The 26,075-nt window shown below is 39.3% G+C and overlaps 1 protein-coding gene across 1 annotated transcript in view; it reads left to right on the forward strand.

Moving 5' to 3' along the window:
• LOC144476563 (uncharacterized) overlaps positions 1-26,075 on the forward strand; it is a 131,808-nt gene that overhangs the window by 77,344 nt on the left and 28,389 nt on the right. Inside the window, exons 16-20 of the mRNA XM_078193661.1 lie at positions 13,248-13,387; positions 16,178-16,280; positions 17,497-17,522; positions 22,759-22,833; positions 22,935-23,121. Coding sequence (XP_078049787.1) covers positions 13,248-13,387; positions 16,178-16,280; positions 17,497-17,522; positions 22,759-22,833; positions 22,935-23,121 — 531 coding nt within the window. The remainder of the gene's footprint in view (positions 1-13,247; positions 13,388-16,177; positions 16,281-17,496; positions 17,523-22,758; positions 22,834-22,934; positions 23,122-26,075) is intronic.

Here is a 26,075-nt window from a genome sequence, read left to right on the forward strand (position 1 = left end):
AAAAGCATATAAAAATATATTTTGAAATAAATATGAAAATGATACGTAAAAATATATATAAAAATACATGTAAAAATGATACGTAAAAATACGTATAGAAAGCACTGTATAATGATACGTATAGAAAGTAATAAACAAAAATACGCATAAGAAATAATTACACGTAAAGCTACATACAACAATAAGTATAAACATATTGGTGTATATAAAACTACGTACATAAAAACGACATGAAAATACAAATAAAAATATACACGAACGCATAAGTACTCTTTTAATCAAAAAACTGCTATGACGAAAGTACAGTTCTTAATGAACCGTGCATGCCCGAATTAAAACACTAATTAAAACGATAGCTGTTTGGAAAACAGCCCGGGAACCGCGTTCTTTCTAATTTATTCCAGCTTATTTTACGAAACCGGTCCGCGGCGCGCCGGTAAAATAAAATCTACAGGACGGGAATCGGAATCGATGAAATAATGTTCCAACGGCGCGTGAAACTTTTTTTCCATCGTTAGTTCGATAGCCTTACCGGCGGGGAGGAGGGGGAGAGCTGAAATAGAGTTAGGTGGTAAAGTGCCGCGTATTTATGTGACACTGCTAGCGAAAACGGTGGCGGCGGCTGCGGCGTCGGGCTCTCTGGAGAACACTTTCCAACACTGTGCGCGCGCGACCGTTGTACACGGCCGTGGAAACCAGCGGTCGAACAATGACACACCGATGAATTCAACGGGCCCGAGCATTTATTTCGCGCCTCGATTGTCGGCTTAATGCGCCCGCGAAACGAATATTGTCGTTCTAACGAGCAGACAATTTATGCGGGGAAATGGATCGCTGTGCTTCTTTTTAATTAACACTTTGTGCACGATTTCTTTCGTGGCTGTGTTGAGGTTATGTTGATCAGGGGTTTCTCGTATTTAATATTGGGTTTATGGAGCTATGATTTTGTATCAGTTTAAAAAAGCGACGATTGTTGACTAAATTTCAGATGATTGCTGAACTGTTTTGGTGTTAATTATGTTATTAATCGAATGAGAAAATTTTTGTTTATCGTTACTTTTAGATTTTTGTAACGAAAGAATCAAATTTTGATTTAATTTAAAAGAAAGTAATGATATTTATATTTGTTTGTAATTAAATTATTAATAATAATAGGTAATAGTAATAATTGAATAATATATATAAATTTACATAATATACATAAATCTAATTTCCAGTAAAATGCAGACTATTAAGTCTAAGACGGTTTTAATAACAGTATATTACTCATCTCTATGTAAAATATCTGCATCTATGTATTGCAAAAGTTTAATTAATAAAAATATATACGTTTCGGTTAACACTACAATATATTTTTTAAACAATAGCAAAAGACTTTTCAAAAGCGAATTATAAAACTCCATAAAAATTGTCAGTCCAATGATCATAAAATACCTAGAATTTTAATTGAATAAAATACCGTCGGAATAGAACAACAATTATTAACACAAAAATTTTTCGAATCAGTCAACCACGAGACGCCGACATTAATCGCATCTGCTTTCCATAATTATCGTATCGCAGAATCTTTCGCGTTCTCGCCACGCCGTCCTCCCTTAAAAAGAGTTCACAAAGAAGTTGATAAGTTACTAGACTACCTAGAATTAATCCTATTGAACGTCGGGGCCTTGTAGGCGAACTTTTTAATAATAATAATTAATGAACACGGAGGTCCTTTGTTGCACGAGGAGAGTAATTAACAATACCGAAGACACGGTGGCGCGCTAAAGAAAAGGGAGGGCCAGGGGAGCACAGTAGGATGAAAAATACGGGATTAGACGAGATCAAAGAGTAGGGGTACCACTGTGCCACTTTCTTGTCAGGGGCTGAAGAAAAACCAGTTTATCTTCGACCAAGCATATTTGAGAACTTTAAACCTCCTACGTATTTAATCAGAATTTCTACGCCGCTTGCCGTCGCAAGGGTGAAATTGCTGTCGAAATGATAGCAGTTTCATTCAGCCTTTCAAGATTACATTTTATTAGCTTCGTTCGTTCGATTGATAATTTCAGTCTCTTTTATTTGATAGTAATTTGCATTAAAAGTATAGTAAGCGTTAAAAAATTCTGACAGACAAAATTCGGTATATAATTATATTCATCTCTAAATAGTTATTATATATAAAAGGACTATTATATCATAAAAATCAGTAAACGTTTATTAAACAGAAGAAAAGTGTCGTAATATCGTTATAAAGGAGAGCATTTCACAGCCTTCAAACACCGAATCCAGAAAAAAATTATTTATTTAAAAACCAGCAATTTGATCACTAAATTTACCGATCTCGTGAATTCGACCAATTTCAATCTTTTGATTTCCAGTTATTGAAACGATGAAAATATATTTATTCAATGAATTTAATAAAATATAAATCCATTAAATGTTATTTCTCTGGACATATTCAATCAACGTACTACTAAAATCGTTCAATTATCGCCGAAAAATGTACCCCCCCCCCCCCCCCCCCGTGCACGATAGCGTCCGCATAATCATAAGCCGTAGTGAAATTATTGTTGCAAACCCCGCGAGCATCGGCGCCGATATTTTCGCGGTGCAGGTATCAATGGCCTACAATAGAATTAAGCACAATGGACAGAACGGTGGCCCTCAAAGGCACCGGCGTTTTGTAGGTCAGCGATGTTTTGACAGCACGCATTCCAGAAACGGCGCGGCCCGGACAATGGCCGGTGTAACGCGCGTATAAAGGAACGAATGGTAGCGAGCGTACAGCACGAATAGAAACGTTATTTAGCGGTATTATTTGATCTCGGTTATGCGTGATTTACGATCGGCGCTGTTTAAACCGCGAGATAATAGGGCAAAACGTGGCTCGGAGCGTTTCTGCGGAGCACGGAGAAAAGAGAAAAAAGAAAAGAAAGGAAACGCCGGTGGTGGCACGGTCTCACATATCATCGCGGAAACAGGCCTTCTCGCCGTGGCCCTTTTGTTTTCGCATTTTTCCGCAACCGGCGGGACTCGCACGCTCGCGCCCGCGATTGTTCGATACGGCGAATACAACGTCTCTATTATTAATGTCAGCTTTCTGGCATTTGCCTGTAGAAGCAGAGTCCGCGGAGTACGCGCGGCGGCTCTCCGGGTTACAAACAGCCCCGATCGAGTCGAGATTTTATCGACTCGCTTCGTTTCTTTTTTGCCGAGGCGAGACACCTCCGACAACGATTCGAACGCGCCGCAAGCCGCAAGTAAAAGTACCCATTGTGAAACACCGCTCAAATCTGTGACCCCTACTCGAAACGGTAGCGCGGAACAATGCGAAATCGCGGATCGACCGCGTGCGAGCGGACCGTAAAAATAGTTGCCATATTTTCGAACATTGTCCTTTGCACATTTGCTCGTGCGCCGTTCCGTAAAGAAATAAAAAACGGCTGTTAAAGGAGGAGGGTTTATTCGAGGATAGGCGTCTCTATGCGAGAACTTCCTGCGGACACGTTGTGCATCTTTATTTGCCCGTTGTCTCGATTTAGAAACGGTCGGCATCCATGTTTCATGTCCGGTGCACCAATTTTAAAACGGGCTTCGCGAATGGTCTGAATACCGAATATGGAGCACGGCGCGCGGAGTTGTGCGGAATTGTTATCGAATTGCGGAAAGTATTTGTAATTACGAGGTAATTTCATTTCATCGCCCATAGCTCGATCATGCTGTAAACCGTAAGATAGAGCTCTGTTCAATTATAGTATATAATTCGTTATTCAATGGGAGTGCAATTTCAAGTATTAAATAACTCAATTTCATTTATTATGAGTTACGATGGAATTGAAATACACCAATTACGAATTACGATATTAAATTACATTAACGACTATGAAATTGAATAATATCTATTACAAATTACAATATAATTAAATGACATTAATCTCGAATTGCGATCTAATCGAATTACGTTAGTTATGAATTACGATGAAATTAGATTATATCGAATTTAAATTTCGATATAATTGGATTACATTCATTACGAATTACGATTGAATTGAATTATATCAATTACAAACGACGATATAATTTAATTATATCAATTACAAACGACTATATAATTTAATTATATTAATTACAACTGACGATATAATTTAACTATATTAATTACAACTGACGATATAATTTAACTATATTAATTACAACTGACGATATAATGCAATTATATCATTACAAATTGCGATGTAATCGAATTATATTAATAACACATTACGATGAAATTGAATTAAATTCATTACGAATTACGATCTAATTAAATTACAATATAATTGAGTCAACAACAGCATCAATGTTACGAAAATGAAATTACCATAACAGATACGCACTATATCACTCGCATTTCACTCGTCCTCGACTGCTTTAGTATTATTTCTGATTCATACAAAAGAAACATTTGTGAGTCCATCGCGTTGCTTAAAGACGCTAAATATTCAACGACAACAGTTTCATGTCGCAATAAATTCCTCGATAACGTCATACTCCCCCGAATGCGTTCCATAATAGGTACTTCTTGCCATAATACAACTGCCTCCCAACCGGCGTCCCATTACAGGTTGAAGTCCGACGAACGAGCATCGGCGGACGCATATCGAACCCATAATCTACGGGCAACCCTGTACAACGCTTACGCAACACGCCCCCCCCCCCCTCTCTAGCATGTTTACAGAATTCATGGAGATCCCTTATAACACGGGTACAAGACGGCCGCGGGAGGGGCGTTCGGGCCAGCAGCATTACGCAAGCTAGGGAGAATGTTATGTCGAAATGATTTATGGGGAGTGTCCATCAAAATCTTGAATATCCACGGTGAACGTTGTCCGCAATTTCAGCGATCTTCCCGGTGTTCTTGCGTTTCGTCTCGACGCCCCGCGGCGGTCGAAAATCCCCAAAACGTAGAAATTCGGTTTATGTGGTCACCGAAAGTTGCAACTTTTCATTATTATTATTATTTATGTGTATTTCTAAGTGGGAAAGGAAAATTCGTCGGCACTGGAAATTTGTTAAATTAATAATTAATATTGAAATTGTGATTTTTGTTTATTGCATATATATTTTTGTTGCGTCCTCTAGCTGACGTCAAAGGGCATTTCGACGTTGCATAGAAATCGAGATTTAAAATCAAAGTCACCTTTTAACGTTTAATCGACGCAATAAAAAGGATACACTCTTGCAACAATAAAAAGCAAGCAGCGTTGTTATTTTATTCACCGTTCGGCGCCGATCAAATTTCATTTGAAACATTTTTTGCAACATCGGCCGTCGGAGGAGACACCGAGACGGTTCCGAACGGAACACTCCGGGGCCGCGTCGTTCGGGTACAAAGGGTGTCGCGGTCGCGAAACAATCGCAGGTTCCGCAGAGTTTTTCCTATGTCTGGCCGCGATGAGCATTCGCCGATGCTGGAACGACAAAGGGTAGAACGGCGGAATTGCAACCGATAGCGCGACATTTTGCACGGTGCGCCGTTTAATTCGCACTCGAGCGTCGGGCCTCGTAAATTGCGGTTGCCTTTTCTCGATTACAAAAGTCGATTGTGCCATTGTCGTCCGTAGAGAGGGGGAGCGGGGTTGGAGGTGGGGAGAGGCCCGGCTTTCTGCTCGGCGAGTTCATTTCTTCGCGAAATTCGAATAACCGTGGAGACGGCGGGAATCTTTGCCAGGTTCTGTCACCGGCAAACTTTCGCTCACCGTTTCCCGATTACCGGCTGAGTACCGTTTCTGAAAAGAGACGTCACCGCCCACTTCCCGGGCGAAATTACCCGGAAAACAATCCGATGAATCACGGCCGAACGGCGCTTGACGCGCATCCGCGAATCGAACGAGTGAATTTGCAATTACATTCGTCGCGTTTCGCGATTTACAATCGGCTCGCGGGCGAACCGCGAGCGCGTAATTAATCAATGAAATTCAATTCGGGCGTCGTACGGTGGTGGCGTAGAAGGAACCGGGTGCGAGGCGAATTCTGCCGAATTTTAACGAAATTGTCAGGCTACGTTAGGTTAGGGTCTTTTATTTCTCTGTATAAAAATCGATAGATTCTACCAAATCAGTCGGATTCGTACCTAAAAAACAAGTCGCGATTACGATAATATTCTCAAAGTAACGGAGCTGCCATTCTTGAAAAAAAATATTATTTAATTATATGAAATCATAAATAATTTTATCGCATGTCCTGTAATTTTGGCGATTGTTAAATTATATATGTAAAATATCGTACATTACTAGCAAAATACAGTAAGTGTGTCATACTCTCTTGTGTTAATGATTTCAATAATTGACTTATTGGTGTTTTTAACATTTTATTTAGAATTTCACATAGTCGATTTTATAATAAATGCATAAAGCCTGCAGTCTAAACTACTACAAAATAAAATCTACACCTCCAAGATACCTGAGAGCTTTTAATTTCTTAAACGCCAATTATTAAAATACAAAAGGCTATAAAAACGAGAATGACGTAAAAATGAATTATAATTATATAACACAATAATTATAAATATTATTATAATTTTACATAATCAAACATACGCTTAATGCAATTAATTACAAATCATTTCATTTGCCCAATTCCAAAACGACATCGCCCAATAAAATGAATAAATAAATAATACAGCGCGAAAATCGCGAATCGTCGAAATCATTAAAATAATTATCGCTCGATAGTTTTTCGGCAGAAATTTTGATCAGGAAAGTTTTCCCGGTCGCGCGACACTATCCAATCAAATCGACGCGTCTCCGACACGAAATGGCACGCAACAGCCGCCGCTCCGAAACTATTGTTGAAAATTAATTTGGCAGGCAATATTTCGCGAATTAAACGCGCCCCTCCCCCCTCCCACATGACGATCGAACGCGGCATTTATAACACCGGTTGGATTGAAAAGACAATCTGCGCGCGGCTTTGATATCGCGGCACGGCAATTTCCTTTTTGCCTTTCATATCGCGCGGGAGAAACACTTGCACGCCCGGTTTCAAATCAACGCGTATAATTTATATGGGGCATTTGACATTTATGGAACGGCCGAATATTAAAAGTAGCCGAATCGGGCGCGCGACCGCTAACAAATAGATCGCGGGACGAGGATCATTACGTAATAGCTGTTTTTAATTTGCGAGCGGACTGCGGATGTATACGCGGAATGTATTGTAAATAAATTGGGGGGGTTATATATTTATTGGAAAAATGAGTAGGTTAAAAATAAAATTTGCTAATATTATTATACTATTTTCAGCGTTGTTAAATTATTAGGAGTAGCGTATTCTTCTTTCACTTCTGTTTCTTGCAGTCAACTTAAAAAATTTATATTCCATACGAAGATAAATATTACGATCAAATTTCCTAAGTCTTCTAATAGCGTTTAATTAATTCTGTCATTATTGCATAAATCTCGCTATTTAATTATAAGTTACAGAAATTCAGTGAAAATATATTTTTACTTCCGACGATTTTTATAAATTGAGGAAAATGGAATATTCTTTAATTTGTCCGATACTTTCATTGCTCGATGTTTCATCCGTTCATTTTTGTAACAAATGCAATTCGCAATCTGCTAATAATAAAATCGCTAAAAATCGCTAAAAATCGCTGAAAATCGCTGAAAATCTGTTAATAAGCAATTCAAGTTACCAAAGCAATGAAAGGAGGTTATGTTAAAAAAGTTGCTTTTCAGAAACGTTCCAGGACCCGTCCTAAACACAGCCGGGCATAACGATCTGCGCAAACAATCGGCTGCAAACGAAATTCAGGCTCGTTTATCCCTGGTGGCCCGCGAGGGAGAAAATCACAGTGCTAAGACAAACTCTCGGTCTCTCCTCCCCCCTCCCCACCTCTGTTGGGAACTGCGCGATGCAGGTTAACAGTGGCAGCATTTAGCCGAAGACAAACAAAAGCGTTCGCCAATAGAACGGGCGGAGCCCGATCGAAGAACATTAGCGAACAATCGGTCGAGTTACGAAACCGCGATTCACTCTCACGGCCGTGGAGAGAAATGGAACGATGAAATGTAAAAGATGTCGGTGACGGGGCGAGGGGTGGTGTGTGTGTGGGCCCGGCGTCGGCGGTGAAGAGGGTGGTGGGGGAGGAGTGGATGTGCAAACGACGCGGGCGAGAGAGGCCGGCCTAACGATCGATCATCGTAATAAGAGGAAACTTTTTCGTGAGTCAGAGAGGACAGTTAACGAAACCGGCGGCGAACGGTTGCATTCGTAACGGGGAGGGGTCCCCGATACTACGAAGAACTTTGGCTCCGCCGGCAAAGTGCACTTAGCCGGGTTCCGCTTAATTACTCATTCCAGCAGTTCGCGAAACTCCCTTTAAGCAAGTTCCTTCCGGTGGACAGAGGCGGTCGAACGTGGTACAGGTGCAACGGCTCCGGACGGATCGGGCCAGTCGATACGCAATTACTCGAAACAGGCCTCTTTGTTGATCCAGACCCGGGCCAGTACCCCGTGGCTAGTTCTTCGCTCTTATGTCAACCGTTTGACATCGATGCTGTTCCAACACTGAATCAAAAATCATTTTTCTTAACCACTTACCGTACTTTCACGAGTCCGAGACGCGATGGAAATTACCAGTAATAAATGCTAATGTTATTCTGCTCTTTAAAATTGGAATACAATTCTAATCATTTATTATTAATATTTAAGCATACAAGTAAATTCAGGCACGAAATAAACATTAATGTTCTGTCTGTTCTATGAAATTGTGACAATTGAAAAATTCCTAATCGCAGTGACCGTGAAGAAAATGGTACAGCAAGGGGTTAACTATAATATTTACATTATTTATAATCCAGCACAATTTTTATTTAATAAAATAAATAAAATGAAACTAAAAATTAAAATTTAACATTGAGCCACTGTAAACTCTAATATCATTATATAATTTTTAAATAGCAAATACAAATTAAATTTTAAATGCAAATTAAATAAAAATAAAAATAAAATGAATAATATACAAAATTAATGAATAGACAAAAACTTAAAATAACATCATTCTTATTTCAAGAGCTTCCGCTTTTTATACACTTAATTGTACCATCTAACAAATCAATTAAAATCGAATGAAAACCGTGACACGTCTTACACGTTAAACATTAGTCGCGCTCGGAAGTAAATAACAGGCGCAATAATTGGCTACCCCCGTGGAGAAACAGCACCGCTGCCATAACTGTTCCCCAGAGTTTCTTAGCGGACTAATTACGACGATTAAAACAGCGCCGTGTACCGCGTCGGTGTTGTTTATCGGGCGAACGTGTGCCGGAAAAATCGTCGCCTTGAAATCACGGCTGCAAAAGAAGGAAAGTTTCCCTGGCTTCATTTCCCGCGATACACCCCGGGGCATTCGGGGACCCCCATTAGTCGTCCCAGCGTGTACGCACGTTTACGTTCGAGCTGCGATAAACGATCCCAGCGACGACGACGACGACGGGAACGGAGAGTGTGGAAATACATACGGTCTTGTGTTTTATTATGGGAATGTTTGCATTGGAGCAGCTGGCAGAATGGTGTTTGCCAAGTGACGATACGGGGACAGGACGTTACTTTTTCTACGTTGTTACCGCCGTTCTCGTCGTTGTTACCGTCGTTTTCATCGTTCGTATGTATGTAATATAGATGGTGTTGTATATTACGCCACTGTGTATATGATATTGTAAAAATGTCTATTAATTTAGTAATGAGAGATAGTTTAGGTCATCGTAAGGAACTTTTTCCTTTACAAAAATTTTCTCCGAGGTATTGTTTACGAGTTATTAACGAAAAACATTGACCAATGAGAAGCGAGCTCCGCTGACGCGAGGCCGCCGAGCCAACGAGCGGGCGAAGCCTAGTTTCGCTTACTGGCACGGTCGCCTAACGTCAGCCGTGCTCGCCACTCGTTGGTCAATGTTTTTTTGTTAATAACTTCTTAATGATGCCTCGGAGAACATTTTTGTAAAGGTATTTCCCGATTGTTAAACATTTCTGCGACATCCTGTAGAAATACAGATTGCGCAGCTTCGACTCGTAAACGCTACCTGAAAAACAATCCGTCATTCTACAAACAAAAGTGCTTCTGTAAATATTGGGAAATTTGTCACGTGATTGAATCTACCGCGCATTTGAAAATACGAGCTCGACGGATGCTCTTTACAAAAATAAACGCTGAATTTGTTGCGCGCGACTTCCTTTTGCCGATCTGTCGAATGGAACGGAGTAACATGTTGTCAATAAAATTCGTTAATAGAATTAATGAACATGCAGAAGTGGAAGCACGAGCTATAAAATAAGCGGTTGTAAAAAATTGTTAAAATTCCTATTTTAATAATATCTGAAATTATTAAGAAGTGAACAATTATTCCCTCGTCGTATCATTTTCATCACAGTTACAATGACTGATTGTTGCCATTTGTAATAACTTTTTAGAAGACAAAAGAATATTTATATTTATCGTATGGCTGTTTTATTGCAACATAGAAAAACAGTGAAACTGTTGCAAAAATCTGTTTCACTTATGGTCCTATAATAAACGACAAAACGAAATAATAATGATATGCAAACCTCGTAATAAATTCTATAAAATTATTCTTCAAAGTCAAATGATTGAATTTGTTGCTCGACTGCCCTTAATAATAATATTCTTCCGCCACCTGATTAACTTTTCTATCAATTTAATACAAAGATCGTCGAGCACAGAGATTATGGAAACTTGCCTAGTACATGTAGCCGATGTGCGGTCTTCCGCAGGCATTACACTCGGCGTTACAGATCCATTAACCCAATTCTGGTAACTTTGACGAGAATCGAATTCGAAATTGTAGACCTGCGGAAAATCTGGTCGTCCCAGTTCGGCGTCCCGTGTTGCCGGCCGATGAAAAGAAACGGGAATAGAAGAGTCCGGCGATACCACGTGGGCGTCAGTGGCGGCGGCGTCGCCGGCCAAGTATTTAATTAGAAAGAACCACGATTAAGGAACTATTTCAATTTCACTCGTTCTGATAAATGCCCGTCCGGTGTCCAGCGGTCGAGGTAGCTAACTTCTCTCTGACGTAAGCGGGGACCAGTGAAGGATCTCGCCGGACTATTAAATCGGATTCCCGAAACTTTTAATTGTGTCACGCCGCCTTAGCTGGGCATTTCGTAACGCGGATCAGGGCTACGAACAGATCGCACTCCGGCCGGCTCCGCGCGTCCAGTTTAATTAGAGATCATAAACTTGTATGCACCCGGCGCCGGTGAATAGAGGCGGGACATCGGCGTCGCACCGGACCCATCTATAATTGCAATTGGAACCGGCTGGGAAATTCGTTCGGATCGAGTACAATTTGTTCCACGGGCCGTGCGAAACCGGCGCGGAATGCTTTTTGCCGACGGTTCAGCTTAATGTCGTTTAACGCTGAGTTTTTTTTGGTGTACTTCGGCTGCCGATAGAATTTCCCCCCCGGCGGCGACCGGCAATTAGACTGGACGCGATCGTTGGCGGATGATGCGGCGCGAGGACTCGATATAGGCGGTTTTTTTAAAAATTCGTTCCAGAATTATATGTGTCAGTGTAACTTTTACCGCGGCAGATATGCTTCGCTACGGTATTATTTCTGAGATTAAAATAGGTAAAAATAAATTTGTTGACCCGAATGTATTCTCGTTGAAGGAACAGATTGGTGATCTCGTGTTTGTGTCGAATTAAGAGATATATTATTTATAAAACGTAAAAATGAGAGCATTTTTCTTTTGTCTCGATCACCTAATCGTTTTACGCTATTTATATTGTTCTCAAACTTTTTTTTATTATTTTTATACAGAACGTATAATTCTTTAATGAAATAAAGTAATATTTATTACGTCAAGATAAATTAGAAGAAATATTGCAGTTAATAATAATATAATATAGTCGATAATAACTAATGTAATTGCTGCGAAAATTATAACAAATATTATATTATAGCAAATAGTAGTATAGTATCACAGTGATTCGTATAGTTATCCTACTTCCAAGAGTCAGTACGGAGCTCATAAACATTGTATAAAGCAATAAAAGTTTCCTACCTCGTGTTTGCGGTAAATAAAAGTGCCGGATAATGAACAAACTTCTTCGCTAAAAATTGCTGAAGTAAAAACTTCTGTAAACCTTCTTGTAAATAATTGCTAAGGTTTCCTGAGGATTCTTGCCATCTAGTTTGATCTTTTTTAACTATATTATATTTTTACATGAATTTATTTTGTTGCAGATTCTAGGGTCGAGAACTGTCAGATAAATGGCCCGCCGTTTCGTTGACCCAATTTTTGGCAAGCGTTTCAAAAATTACGTTCGTTACCGTCACTCCTAAATTTTTATCGTTAACAATCTCCGGCGGTTGTAATGTTTTCTGAAATAAAACGCAGTCATTGAAACGCGGGCAAATTTGAGAATTCGCGGCGCAGGTTGTCGTGTCATAGTAACGAGCAGAAAATACATTTGATTTTGATTAAGCGTGACACGAGACAAAATTTTCTGCACTTGTATGAAATGTTTTATCATTTACAGATTTTACAGGTATACAATATTAGGTTTTTCAATATTATTCCGTCATTTCGACAAATTGCAATTTTTACAAAAATTTATCTACTGAATCAGTAAGTTGCATTTTAAATATACTTTTCACTCGAATTGTTCAACAGCGTGCATTGTACTGAAAATTAAAAAGAGTGAAAACTATGCAGTGAAAATTGCAAAGAGAGAAAATTATGGAGTGAAAATTACAAAGAGTGAAAATTATGCAGTGAAACTTACAAAGAGTGACAATTATGCAGTAACAATGACAAGGAGTGAAAATTACGTAGTGAAAATTACATAGAGAAAATTACAAAAAAATTATAAAATCAGTAAAAATTGCATAGTTAAAATTAATTACAATTCATAATAAAATAGATCGTATACCCGAGTACTTGCCAAACGACCATAAAACCCCCATTGCCCGTGCAAGGCTTAACCCTTTAAGTTCCGCATCAAAGAGAAGAAGAGAACTGTGCCACAGTCACTTTTGACTCGAACCGACACTCTGCGTTCAAATAACTTCTTTCACTGCGTGCGTACACGTTTTTTTTTTCAAAAACGAGATAGTATTTCGAGTCGTCGGTGACCCCGGCACGGTGCTCGGATGGTTTGCCAGGGGACGGACTGGTCGTGGTCCGAGAGTACCGAAAACCGAGCGCAATTTGTTTGCCGTACTGACGGCTGATTATATTATCATTTCCAGACACCGAGAATCCGAAAGTTTCGACGTGCCCGATGTCCTTTGAAGTGCGACTAAGCCCCGGCGAACGAAATCGCTTAATATTCTGGCAGGAGGCAACGTTCACCGACAACGTCGGCGTCGAGCGGGTCTACAAAACGAGGGTGAGCAGAGAGACATCGAGTTCGAGTGTAATCCCGGTCGGCGCCCTTCCCCGTCGCGCGTCTCCGTTTCCCCGCGAAATTTCGACCGTTTGATCTCGGCAAGATGACGCTTTAGCGGGCCGCGCCCCTACCTTTATTTCACAGTCGTAACCCCTCTCACCGAGGGTCGGGAACAGTTTTCATATCGGTTTCGTCTCTTGGAACGGTTACGGGGAGCCGAAAAATTCTAATTACTGTTACAAGGTACATACTATATATTATAGGCATATAATATGATATAATAATGAATAGATAATGAAATATTATATAAATATGTATGATATAAATTGTGCCTTGTAACATAATATGTACATATAATGTACAGTAGATTTAATACAGGGTGATCTATTTTAATTAATAATTGCAATTATCTCCACAATTATTCTTTATTTCAAAAAATGTTTCATACGAAACATTTTGAATTTTATTAGATAGATCACATTGTAACAACTTCGAACGGTTACTTTTTACACGTTCTCACCCCCACCCCTTTTCCTTTCACGAATATTCTCATTTAAATCAGAGTTGGGCGTTACTCGAATTTTTTGGAATAAATATGTAAGATAATTATCCAAAGGAATTGTTTTTAGTCGTATAAATATTGTTCATTATTTGTAGTAAATTGTTCTATTTATTTAATCGAATAATGCTTTGTACATGGTAATATTTGAATAATTTTTCGTATACGATATTTCTCTGTTTGACTAATTCTTTTTATATAATAATTCTCTACTTGAACAATTGAATAATTCTAAATTCTCAAAAAAATAATTCTTTGTATATACTAATTCTTTAACGTAATAATTCATTATCCGAATGATAATGCGAACAACAGTAAACGGTTCAAGAAAAATATTACTTGTTCCCCAATAAACAATTTGCCTAAAAAACAAATCGAATCAGCGATTGAAAAACAGAATATATAAAAAATAACTCGACAAACCATGAATAAAATCCATTACATTCCACCACAACGATTCGAATCGATTTTTCGTACGAATTTCTATATGAACAAATTCTCACGCCGATTGATTTCCAAACTAAAATCATATTCTCGTAAATTGTTACGTAAACAAATTTTCATACGACTGTTCATTCGACAATAATTCCATCAATCGAGTCTACGCCTCTTACAACGGTCACCGGAACAAGATCTCGCCCAACGCTGGTTTCGGCGCTCCGTCGCGCGCCGCCCCGTAAAAACGACCGACACCCCCCGCCCCCTCCCCCAAACCTCCCGCCGCTCCGCCTTTTTTTCTCCTTGCAAGGGGTTTATTAAAACTTCCGCACTAACGATCGAACTTAGCAATCTCGCGGTTATCTCCGGCCGACGTGCCGTCCGTTAATTACCCTATCGTGTCCCGGGCACGAAACCGGTGACCGGGGCCGCGACGACGGCGGGCGTCGCTGAAAAGAAACCGAGAAAAAAAGGGCGGCGCGAGAGGATTACGCTCCTTTCTTCGTCCTTTTCGTTCCCGGGAGTTGATACGACTTAAAGGGTCTCGCGGCGATTAATCGGGGTTCGGTTTCAATCCTTCCCCACCCGCGTGCCGGCTATTTTTGATCTTTTATACCCCGGGGAGCCTCCTCGAAACTCCCGCGGCCTTAATTACGCGGCCCGTCGATCCTGTATTCGCCGCGTTTGTAAAATACGCCGATTCGGGGCGGAATTTTTTATTGAACGTCGATTCTCGGTATTGCCCGGTAGTTGACTACTCTGTGATCTATTTTGTGATTGATTGAATAATTCGTATTTGTGATTGTATTGTTATATAGTAATCGGTATTGGTGATTATATTATTATAGAGTTATCGCTATTGGTGATTATATTATTATAGAGTTATCGCTATTGGTAATGGCATTGTGACTATATAGTAGTTAGTATTGAATAGTAATTTGTATTGGTAATTCTGTGATCAATTTTCTAATCGATTACGTTATTGGTATTGGTAATAATATTATTATACATATACTAATATGTATTGGTGATTATATTACTAGTAACTATAGTTTAATTAAATAATTATAGTTACTATAACTAGTAACTATAATTATTAATCAATTAATTATTATTGGAATAAATCGCCTTCCATAACGATTATTACTCGTCAAAAGACAGGTAACTTAAACATCGAATCTAGTCTTTCTGAGTCACCTTATTACCGAGTATTTATATAATAATATAATAATACTATATAAACAATTATTTTACATAGAAATCGAAACCGGACGGTCCGATATTTTCTAGACCGCGGAACATTGTAAAATGGGCGGTCCGTTAATCTGGCCATTAGTCTGATTAAAATAATTCCGACCGGTTCGGATCGATAGTCCCGTAATTATAGCATTCGGGTGTGAAGTTCTGAAATCATAATGAAGAAAAAGGGATAGGGGAAGGGGGGGATGGAAAAAAGGAATCGGGAAGGAGCGGAATTTAATCGACGCTGCTGAATGGCGAGCGGAGAGTCGCGCGGGGGGCGCGGCCCGGTTGATTTCGAATTCAAGTGGAGAAATTGCGGGTGGTCAGGGGAACGGTAAGTTATCGACCGATAAGCTGGTCGCGGGCGCGATGGAAACGGAACTCCGTCGCGCGCTCGCACTTTAGATAATAATCCCGTTCGCCGTGTTATCGCGGCGGCGGCGGGGAACGTTCGTATTTCAATCTCAAAAGGAGACCAGTTCCCGCGCGCCACCCGCGCCGATAGTTTAACCGGCGCAATGTGTGCCCTCTCTGTGTGTGTCCCGCCGCAGGAACCCGGACAACTGATGTACCCCGGCGTTCACAACGTGCGCTACATCGCTTCCGACGCAGCCGGAAATCGAGCAGAATGCCATTTCTCGATACACGTGCGAGGTAAATTTATGTAATACGAACGAAGTCGGCCGCGTGGCCAGAGCCATGTGGTGTGTGTGTGTGTGTGTGTGTGTGATCGATGATATCGAGAAACGCGACGTCCAACCGTGTACAATGTGCACGGCCGCCGTGGGATATTGATAAGTTCCAGCGAACGGGCCGGCCGCTGATCGCGTGTAAACGCCGATAAGGAATGCCTTCTGTCTCCGCGCGTTACGGCGCGACGCGTGTTCCGCGCGCTGACCGTCCGCGTCGGCTCCGCGACGAGATCGACCCTTTCGGGCGCGACTTTGTTGTAACCGGACCGCGGATGTTCGCGCGCGATAAATATGCAAAATGAGCGCGGCGTTTATGCATGAAAAGTATGCAAAACACGCGGGAATATACGGTGCTGTTGTAATTGTACGCTCGACCGAACTTTTACATTTTCAGCGATATTTGAACTATTTAAGAAAACGTCGCGTTTCCGTATTCCTGTACCATAAATAACAGAAAAGAAATATTGATGAACGTAGCTTAGATATTTGTACAAATTGCTATTACTATTAGAGATTTGTAAAAATTATTATTACTATTAGATATTTGTAAAAATTATTAATACTGTTAAATATTTGTAAAAATTACTATTGCTACTAGATATTTGTAAAAATTACTATTACTACTAGATATTTGTAAAAATTACACTCTATTTAACTTATCGTCTCTCTAACCACAGAAGAATCAAATTAAAAAGGATACAATCTTAACCAATATCCACGATCTTTAAATTTTCTATTTGAAAATTTCTTTCTTCCTTTTACATTTGTCAATTTACCTTTTCGACTCTTAAAAAATAGTAAGAACCGTAAAGTAACAAATTAAATAAATTGTTCAACTCTAGCAACCCCCGACCGACGCGGAAAAGTTTCACTCCGCGCGAGGAACCGCGATCGAGGCTCGCGTAATTTCCCGCGTGTCGCGCGCGGAACTAAAATTGCTCGGTTCCGGCGCGAGGCGAGCAAATATTTAATTGGCTCGCGCCGATCAATTCGGCGTAATGGATTCCGGGGGGATGGATGCGATCCCCGCCGATGAAACAGTCCCGAGATGAATCGCGCCGATAAGGAAAGAATTATGCTGTCGTCCGGGGGTCCGGTAGGACGTCGTCTCGATAACGTCGATCGTGCGCGATAGAAAACGATTAATCGAACTTATCTGGTGTCCCGTACATTTTCAGAATCCGAGTATCATCGAGATTCCGAGGTGAGCTGAAAGGGAACCGCGCTGCGCCCGAGTTATCCGCGCAAAACCGGATAACCATTGTAAACGGGTGAAATCCTGGCTGGGTTCCTCTCTTCCATCCAGAAACATAACTTTGTTTTGCTCGTTTCGTATCCTTCCAACTCCTCCTCCACCTCCTCCCTTCTCCGCCACCCCGAAGCACCGTCTACCATTCCGCGACTATCGCCGCGGATAGAACGTAATGTTCTACGCGTCGTTATCTGGATAGAGTCTCGATTATCACTGGATTCAACGTTTCAGGAATTATTTAACGATCTCCTCCTCGCTACGGTTACAACCGAACCGCGAACGTTTATTTATCCGTTTCAAAGGAACGCGTTCCCGCCGTTCGCGCAGCTGCCGCGAAACGATTTTCCAGCGACGCTCGCGATGGTTCGCGCAATTCTCGTCGGGAGGATGGGTTGTTCGGTGCACGGATTAGCGGCAAGAAATTATTAACAAGGGTGTCGAACGTATGGCGTCGCGGAGAAACGCGATCGAAGCGAAATTACATCGGGAAATCAATTTTTAGATGCCGAACCAATTAAATTGCACACGGGAACCGCGCGAAATTGGAATTTCATGAATTTATAATCAGTCCGGTTTAATTATGTATTTGCATACACGCGGAACGATGGAGGCGGTCTTATATTTGATAAGTTCGCCCCGCGTAATTAATTATGCTCCATTCATACGATTTATTTTTATCGACGAACGGCTTTGATCCACCGCCACGTTCGTTTTGTAGGCGATGTGATCGGGATTTCTTTCATTGTAAGAATTTGTTGGAAGAAGTTGGAAAATGATTATTTTATTGCGAATTGACGGAATGAAGTTCGTATTAAACAAGTTATTTTGTTAGGAATATTCTCCAGGAGTAATGATACCGTCAATCTTGCGGTGAAGATTATATGCGCTATTTATTAAATATATTCTTTTATTTATAATCGAATCAAAATTTGAAGATATGCTCATGGACAAAAGTTAAGAAAATATAAATATCGTCAACGTTTAAGAAAATATTTGAATAAGTATACATTACCAGATAGCTTTTCTACTTACACTATTTCCATTTTATATAATTTTGTGCATTTTAAGCAGCGATGCATATTTATTAAATAGAATATCGCGATTCATATAGCTTTCACACAATTATCTTTAAAAATAAAATTAAATATAAAATAAAACTTTGAACACAAAACTTGATAATACTAAAATTATTATATTATTGAAATTTGGTTACCTTAAAATTATTATATTATTGAAATTCGGTAACATCGAAATTATTTCAAAACGCGATGCAACAATTTTTAATAGCGACCTAGGCCGCAAAGTGCGAATAATTAACAATAATTTCCGCGGCAACGCACCGAACGCCTAAACCACCGTAAACACGCAGCTAAGCGTTTTTCCATGTATCCCCCCGCCCCGCTGTTATTTCGCATTGCGTCCGCGAAACCGACGGCAAGAAGCCATTGAAAAAAAAAACTGAATTCCATTCGTAGCACACGGTGTATCACCTGGTCGCTCTCGGGCGCGGCCACATAAATTTTATGGGAAAATTATTCACGCGGAGACGTGGCGGCCGGGAGGGCGGGCTGAGCTTTCAAAAATGGCGCGTCCAAATTCCAACGCTATTGCATAATTCGACAGTGACGAATACAAGCGCACTTTATATGATCCGGAAATCCCTGGTCCGCGTCGCGGGATCTTTGCGCTCCTCTATCTTCCCGGGGCCAGCCTGTGTCCGTTCCGGAAAAATTCGAAAAGCTTGCCGGAAGCCGCGCGAAGCTACCCTGCCACGGCGGAAAATTTCGGCGTACACTTCCGACGCTCACTTAGCCCCCCCTGTTACGTAATTTACGCGCGGAGATTCCGCGGCGGGCTGCGCCGTCGGCGGACCGCTTTATAACCGGGCTTTGACTTCGAAAAAACCGATACCTTCTTCGTAATGGAAATACCTATTCCGGCGTGTAACAGCGAAGGAAGCGCCGGAAGGGGTGGGGGGGAACTCGCGCTGGTCCGCCGCAAATTCCGCATTTTTCCGCATTTTTCCGCGTGCTTCCGCAGTTAGAAAGCGTTTTACTTGTCGGATGCAATCTTCGCGGGGACCAATATACGATTTCAAACGTGGGTAAGATGTTTATAGGGAATGCGACGGGAGTCGTCGGTATTACTCCTCCTGTCAATTATAATAACAACTCCGGGCCCCTTTGGTATTTTCCAATGCGTGATTCGCAAAGATTTTTACCGTCTAAGCATTTAATGTTATACAGAAGCGAGTCAACATTTTTAAAATGGTTTGACAATTTTCAAACTGGTCTAAATAAATTTTTCTGCAAATTTTAGAGATACTAATTCACGGTGCCATGACTGAAATACCTTTTTTTAATTTTATTATTACTTGGTATAAATAAAACGAAACTGTCGTCTTTTCACTTTTTAGCTAAGTTTGTAATGAAAATTTAAAAAATGCATTTGGTACTTCTTGGTGATTTATATTTAATATGAAAAATAAGAGATCTTTTGCATTTTTTTATTCTAAGTAATAGTGTCCTTTGAAAGAAAATATTTTAATCAAAATATAATATAATATTCAAAATAGTTTATTATTACTTGGAATAAATAAAATGTAACAAAACTGTCGTCTTTTCACATTTTTATCGGAATCTGTAATGAAACTTTAAAAAATGCATTTGGAACTTTTCGATGATTTATATTTAATATAAAAACTTGCAGATCTTTTTAATTTTGTTATTCTAAGTAATAGTATCATTTAAAGGAAAATATTTGAATTATTATACAGTGAAACGTCTAGTCTAGTCTGTCTTACATTTACAGACAAATACAAATCGTTTAAACTAGTTCTAAGAAAATTGTACCATTTCAAAAGCGTCGACACAATTTTGTCCTCCACTGTAAATGCATTTGTTTACAGTGTGTCAAGCTAAATGAATAGGCATACATACGAAACTCGTATAGAAATGCCATGGTTTCGCTATTTCTATCGGGCTAACGACACGCCATATTGCGCGCTGTGTACAGAACCTGTGTGTTTTCAAAATAGTAACATAACCTTTTTTTCTCAACCCACTGTTCTCGTTGCGATATTTTCGAACAATAAATGCAGCAGCGTGTCGACGAACGAACGAGTTCCGGAGTAATATTCTCCACAGGACAATCTACATGAATCGTGTATTAATTACTGTAAAAAAAAAACGCGCGTTGATAGATTTTCATGGCGCGTGTTCGATATTTTATTTTTCACTTGTATGCAAAAGTTGTCAATTTTTAAAATTCGTATCTGCTGACATTTTCAGTGAAATTTGCAGACGGAGGTTGAAAGTAGGTTAACTGGTATATCTGGGTCATAAAGGACCCAGAATAGAAAGTACAAAAAGGACCCAAAATAGAAAGTACAAAAAGGAGTATTAATTTAACATCTACTAAATAATAAAAAGAAGATGAATGAAATTTTTAGGAGAAAATGGAATAAAAATACGATGTTATAGTCACCGATGACCCAAATGTATGAAAGTGTATTAAATTATTTTTAATTCATTTTTATATCGAGGGTATTAAATTAGGGATGCTCTCTATTAAGGGTATGCTATATTAAGGATATGCTATATTAAGGGTATTCGATATTAAAGATATGCTATATTAAGGGTATTCTACATTAAGGGAATTAAATTATTACAAAAATTAAATGTCGAACGAAATTTTCGTGTCGTCGACGCTCGGAAGCGTTTGGATCGCGAAACCAGCCTCCACCGTTTACTTTATAACGCGGCGATGTCGGCAAGGGGGGGGGGGGGGGGAGGAGGGAGAGGAGTTATTTTGCAATTTAATTAATCGACAACTACATGATTGTTTTACTAACGCGGCTGCGTCGGTATCAATGGGAAATCAATTAACCGGCCGGCCGGCCGTTCGAATGTCTATTAATTAAATACTTGATTATCTCCGTACACAATAGCCGAATCGTTAGCTACGTAATTGACGTATCATCGAATTAATAAATCACGCGATTCGGTTCACTCCGATTGGATTCGCGGCGGTGGGAACACGTTCTCTCCCCCCCGTTGATCGCGAGAGATTATCGCAGTCTATTGCTTACCAGTTCGCTTAACAGTCTCGGACGACATTTCTTCCGCGTGATCAAGCCCGATGCCCGTCCGGGAGTCCCGTTGGCGCATTTCAATACCAATAGAATTCTATTTTCTTTCACAATAGAGCTTCTTTTCATTATACCTTTCCTTGCGCTCCCCCGGAAGTAGACTGCAGATTTTTCTGGAAATACGTATCCTTACATAGAAAGACGACGAACAAATGGGACTCGGACATCTCAGATGGGAAATTTTTTATTTTAATAGTGACAATTATTATATCATTTGAATGATCATTGGAAATGATCTTTCATGGATAGGTTTTTATTATATCAGTAACTCGGAGAGAACAAATTCAACTTTGTTAGCATAATGATTCATAGTCCAGTGATAATCGATTAGAGATCAAAAAATCATTTCATTTACGAGGGATACTTTCTAATTTAGAATTTTTTTAAATTTTGTAATTTTTCTTTCATAAATTCACATTACATAGAAATTAACCCCCAAATATTCGTGCAAGATAAAAAAAGGGTCTTTGAACAAAAGGTATAACACCATTTTTTATATCAAGGATTGTCTTGAGACTTATGGTTCCTCTGAGACTATTTCCCCCTGACGAGTACTATAGTATATTGCAAGTATAGTATAGTATTATAGTATATTGCAAGTATAGCATAGTACCATAGTATATTGCATGTATAGTATAGTATTATAGTATATTGCAAGTATAGCATAGTACCATAGTATATTGCATGTATAGTATAGTATAGTACTATAGTATATTGCATGTATAGTATAGTACTATAGTATATTGCAATAATATCAAAATTTGATCTTGAGAAATGTCGCACAAAGTCAATTTTCCAGCAACAATTTTTACCAAATCTCCATCGATGCAGAGGTATAAAATGCATCTACGACGGAACAAAATACTCTTATACATCCTCTACAGTCCGAGTGCCCCGACACAGCCATACCCCAAAATCCTCGGGGCCGAAATTCATCCAGATTTATCCGTACGCCAAAAACAGGGTCAGCCAGGGTCTTTGATCCGCGCTCGTCGAGATCAGGAAACCCACTCCGTTTAATCTGATTTCATGATTTAGCCGCGACACTATAGGAGAAGGATGCTGATGTGTCCGGACAGGCCACCGCAACCGATACCATCCACCGTTTACGCAGTAAGTGAAGGGGGACAGGGGGAGGAGGTGGGCGCATCTTCCGCGTCGAATTAACGGGGGAACCGAAGGACGCCAACTATGTCACCTAATTCCATTTCCAGTGGCAGATACCGAGCGGATGCTATTTGAGGTACACGAGGATCTTCTCCGGGGCGTACGCGATTCAAAACTATCGGGGACAGAGGCAGAACAGTTACCAAGACGCGAGAGCAGCTTATCACGAGGTTCATCCAATTCGTGGAAGTCAAGGACACCTTCCGCCATCCAGATCGTATCCACTCGGCGACTGTAAGTACTTCGTGCTTCTACTTCGCGTTACACCCGCGATTCTACTCGCCGCGTATCTGGCAGTGTTAGGCTCTAACCTAATCGACCCGGTAACGTCGCTGAAACGCGACGACGAGAGCCTCCTCCTTGATCCTCCATGTTTCTTTTTTGAAATTATTAAACGGGATCCTGTATGTTTCGTTTACTAGTTATTGAGCATCTAGGATAATTATTAAAGTGAATTTCTTCTAGTCGAATATTTTATTTAAAAAATTCATTATTCATTGTACATGTTCGAGTAATTTTTCATTCGAATAATTTTAAATAGTATCAAATGAATAGGTAAGCTATGGGAAAATATTTTATATTCTATTTTATAGTCTACAAGAATGATTGATTTACTTAAATTAATTGTTTATATTTAGAATAATTTAATAGGAAGTAGTGGTCACTGAAGTGTATGTGTAAGTAAATACTTTTTTATTTTTTTTAATACTATTTGGAGGTATTATTTTATTAAATGTTTATATTATTAGAAGATACTGTTTACTATTTACTATTAATAGTAAATTGTGTTTATAGTAAATAACAAATAGTAAACAGTATTTAATATTTACTATCAATAGTAAATAGTGAATAGTAAATAGTATTTACTATCAATAGTAAATAGTGAATAGTAAATAGTATTTACTATTCACTATTCTCTAATGGCAGTACAAATACTAGAACACAATACTAAACACGAACAGTATAAATACCATACGACACAATGCAGTAAAGGAAGCCATCCAACAGTTCCTCCACTCTGTTACGTCGCAGTATTTATGGAGATCGGTTTTACCGCGTTGGGCTCGGTCTTTGTAAATGCTGGTAAGTGGAAAGTCAGTCGGTTAAGAGGTTAAATGTCGCTGCTTTTCGCCTGTTCCCATCCGCGGCGAAAGGATCAAAGGAAAATGGGGAACACATGGCGGCACGCAGAAACAGAAACTAATGTTATAGCGCGCACGCTTTGTAGCCCAATTTAGGCCGCGGTTACAGGGATGCTTGTTTGGGCAATACGTCGGAGCAAGCTAATTAATTCGTTCTTGCGCGGATCGTTGCAACTTCGGAAATCATTCCTCCTCGTGCCCGGAATTAAACGGATGTATGATTATGTCCTGAGACGTAATTTTTAATTGTATTTAGTACAGGCTGAGTCAAAGAAATGACATATACGATAAATAATAGAAAATAATAGAAAAAGTTGAGTGATTTTAGATTTTTTATTATTTTATTATTGAGCATTGTGGGGAATATTATGAGAATGATATTGTAAATAATTATTAACTCTTTGTACTCGAGTGGTGACTCTGAGGCACCACTCATATCATATAATGTTTTAATAAAATTGTTATGCTACGAAATCTATTTATTTCTTAAAAACTGTTCAAAGTATAATTGTTATAAATCCTCAATTTCGTGAGCATAAATTACAGCAATAAGTCGTATAAAATATACAAGATACTGAGAATCATCCAAAATAGTTTTGAATTTGAGGTTAAAATGGCATCGAGTACAAAGAGTTAACATGAATTCTTTGATAAGTATAGGGAAATATTTATGTCAGAAATACTTATAAATAATGCGTTTTATATAAAATTGTTAAATACAGCAGTGTTCGAAGACGGTAAATAATTGCGTATCGACTTTTGTACTTACCTATTCTTCATAAAAATTTTTCATAATTTCAAAGTGAAATGTACGAATTGATATTCTGAAGAGCTCGCAGGATTTATTCGCATCATATTTTAGATCTTTTAAGATATCCTGCATTGAGAAATCATATCGCTTACTTACCTCTTTCTTTGTTCCCTTTGGGTTGTATTGTGGGCGTGAAACAATGCATTTACAGTGATGCATTTGGTACAACAATCGTTAACAATTCGATTATAATAACGAACGAGTTTGCATATTATTATACCATTAATTAACTCGAACAAATTTCAATGAAATTTCAAAAAAATTTCAATAAAATTTCAACAAAATTTTAATAGAACTTTAACAAAATTTTAACAAAATCTAAAGATTTCTCGCACACGCATCGATAACCCTTTTTCTCAAATCAATCCGTCGCGTTCCCGTATAGATTAGATGATTCATGTTAGGTGTCGGATATTCATACCGAAGATCATAACGATCGCCGCGAAGGACGGCCACTAATCCTAGTAATCAATATCTGATGAAGGAGCTCTGCATTAGCAACTGCGCCGAGTAGTCATGATCAGTCGATCATTAGCCGCGTAATTTGACCATGTTAAATCGCAATCAGTTTCCGATTGCGTAACTGTTTGATCTGGAAATTGCAGGCAGCCGGTTAGGCGATTAGAAGACGCGCATTAGCCAATTAGCTGAAACCGAGTCTCCGGCGTGGCTTTCTGTTCCAACAAGCTCCAATCTTTCATTCGCGCGTTTCTTTCTCGCTGCTTTCTTCCCTCTCAACATGTAAAGCGAACAAGGAGACTTTTCAATATCAGAAAAATCTCGTTAATTGAAAATGCTAAAAAGCAATTTCTCGCGTTCGATTTTTCGACGCGACGTTCGAAAGTTGAGGGAGCTTTTCTTCGAAATGCCACTTTTATGGTAAAAATGCGTGTTTATTCTTCACAGGTCATTGTCACTTTGAACAAACATTTTCACTTGTTTATTAGCTCCATTTTCAAATGACAAACTTGTGGGAAAAGGCCTCAATTTTGTTACTGCGACGTATCTCTATTTATTTAGAAATATTAATAATAAATTCTACAAAAGATTGAAAATTAGAATTTGAATAACTAACGAGTTCCTTACAAAGTAACTATTAATAAAATTATATTAAAGTTGTAAGAGACTATTTATGAAATGAACAGTAATGATATTAAAGTGATCGATAAACTTTATTCAATCTCATTCGGTATTTTACCGAGATCATGGGTGTTACACACAGTGATTTCAATTTC

Source organism: Augochlora pura, chromosome 10 (genome assembly GCF_028453695.1).
Source record: "Augochlora pura isolate Apur16 chromosome 10, APUR_v2.2.1, whole genome shotgun sequence".
In the NCBI taxonomy this organism is placed as follows: Eukaryota; Metazoa; Arthropoda; class Insecta; order Hymenoptera; family Halictidae; genus Augochlora; species Augochlora pura.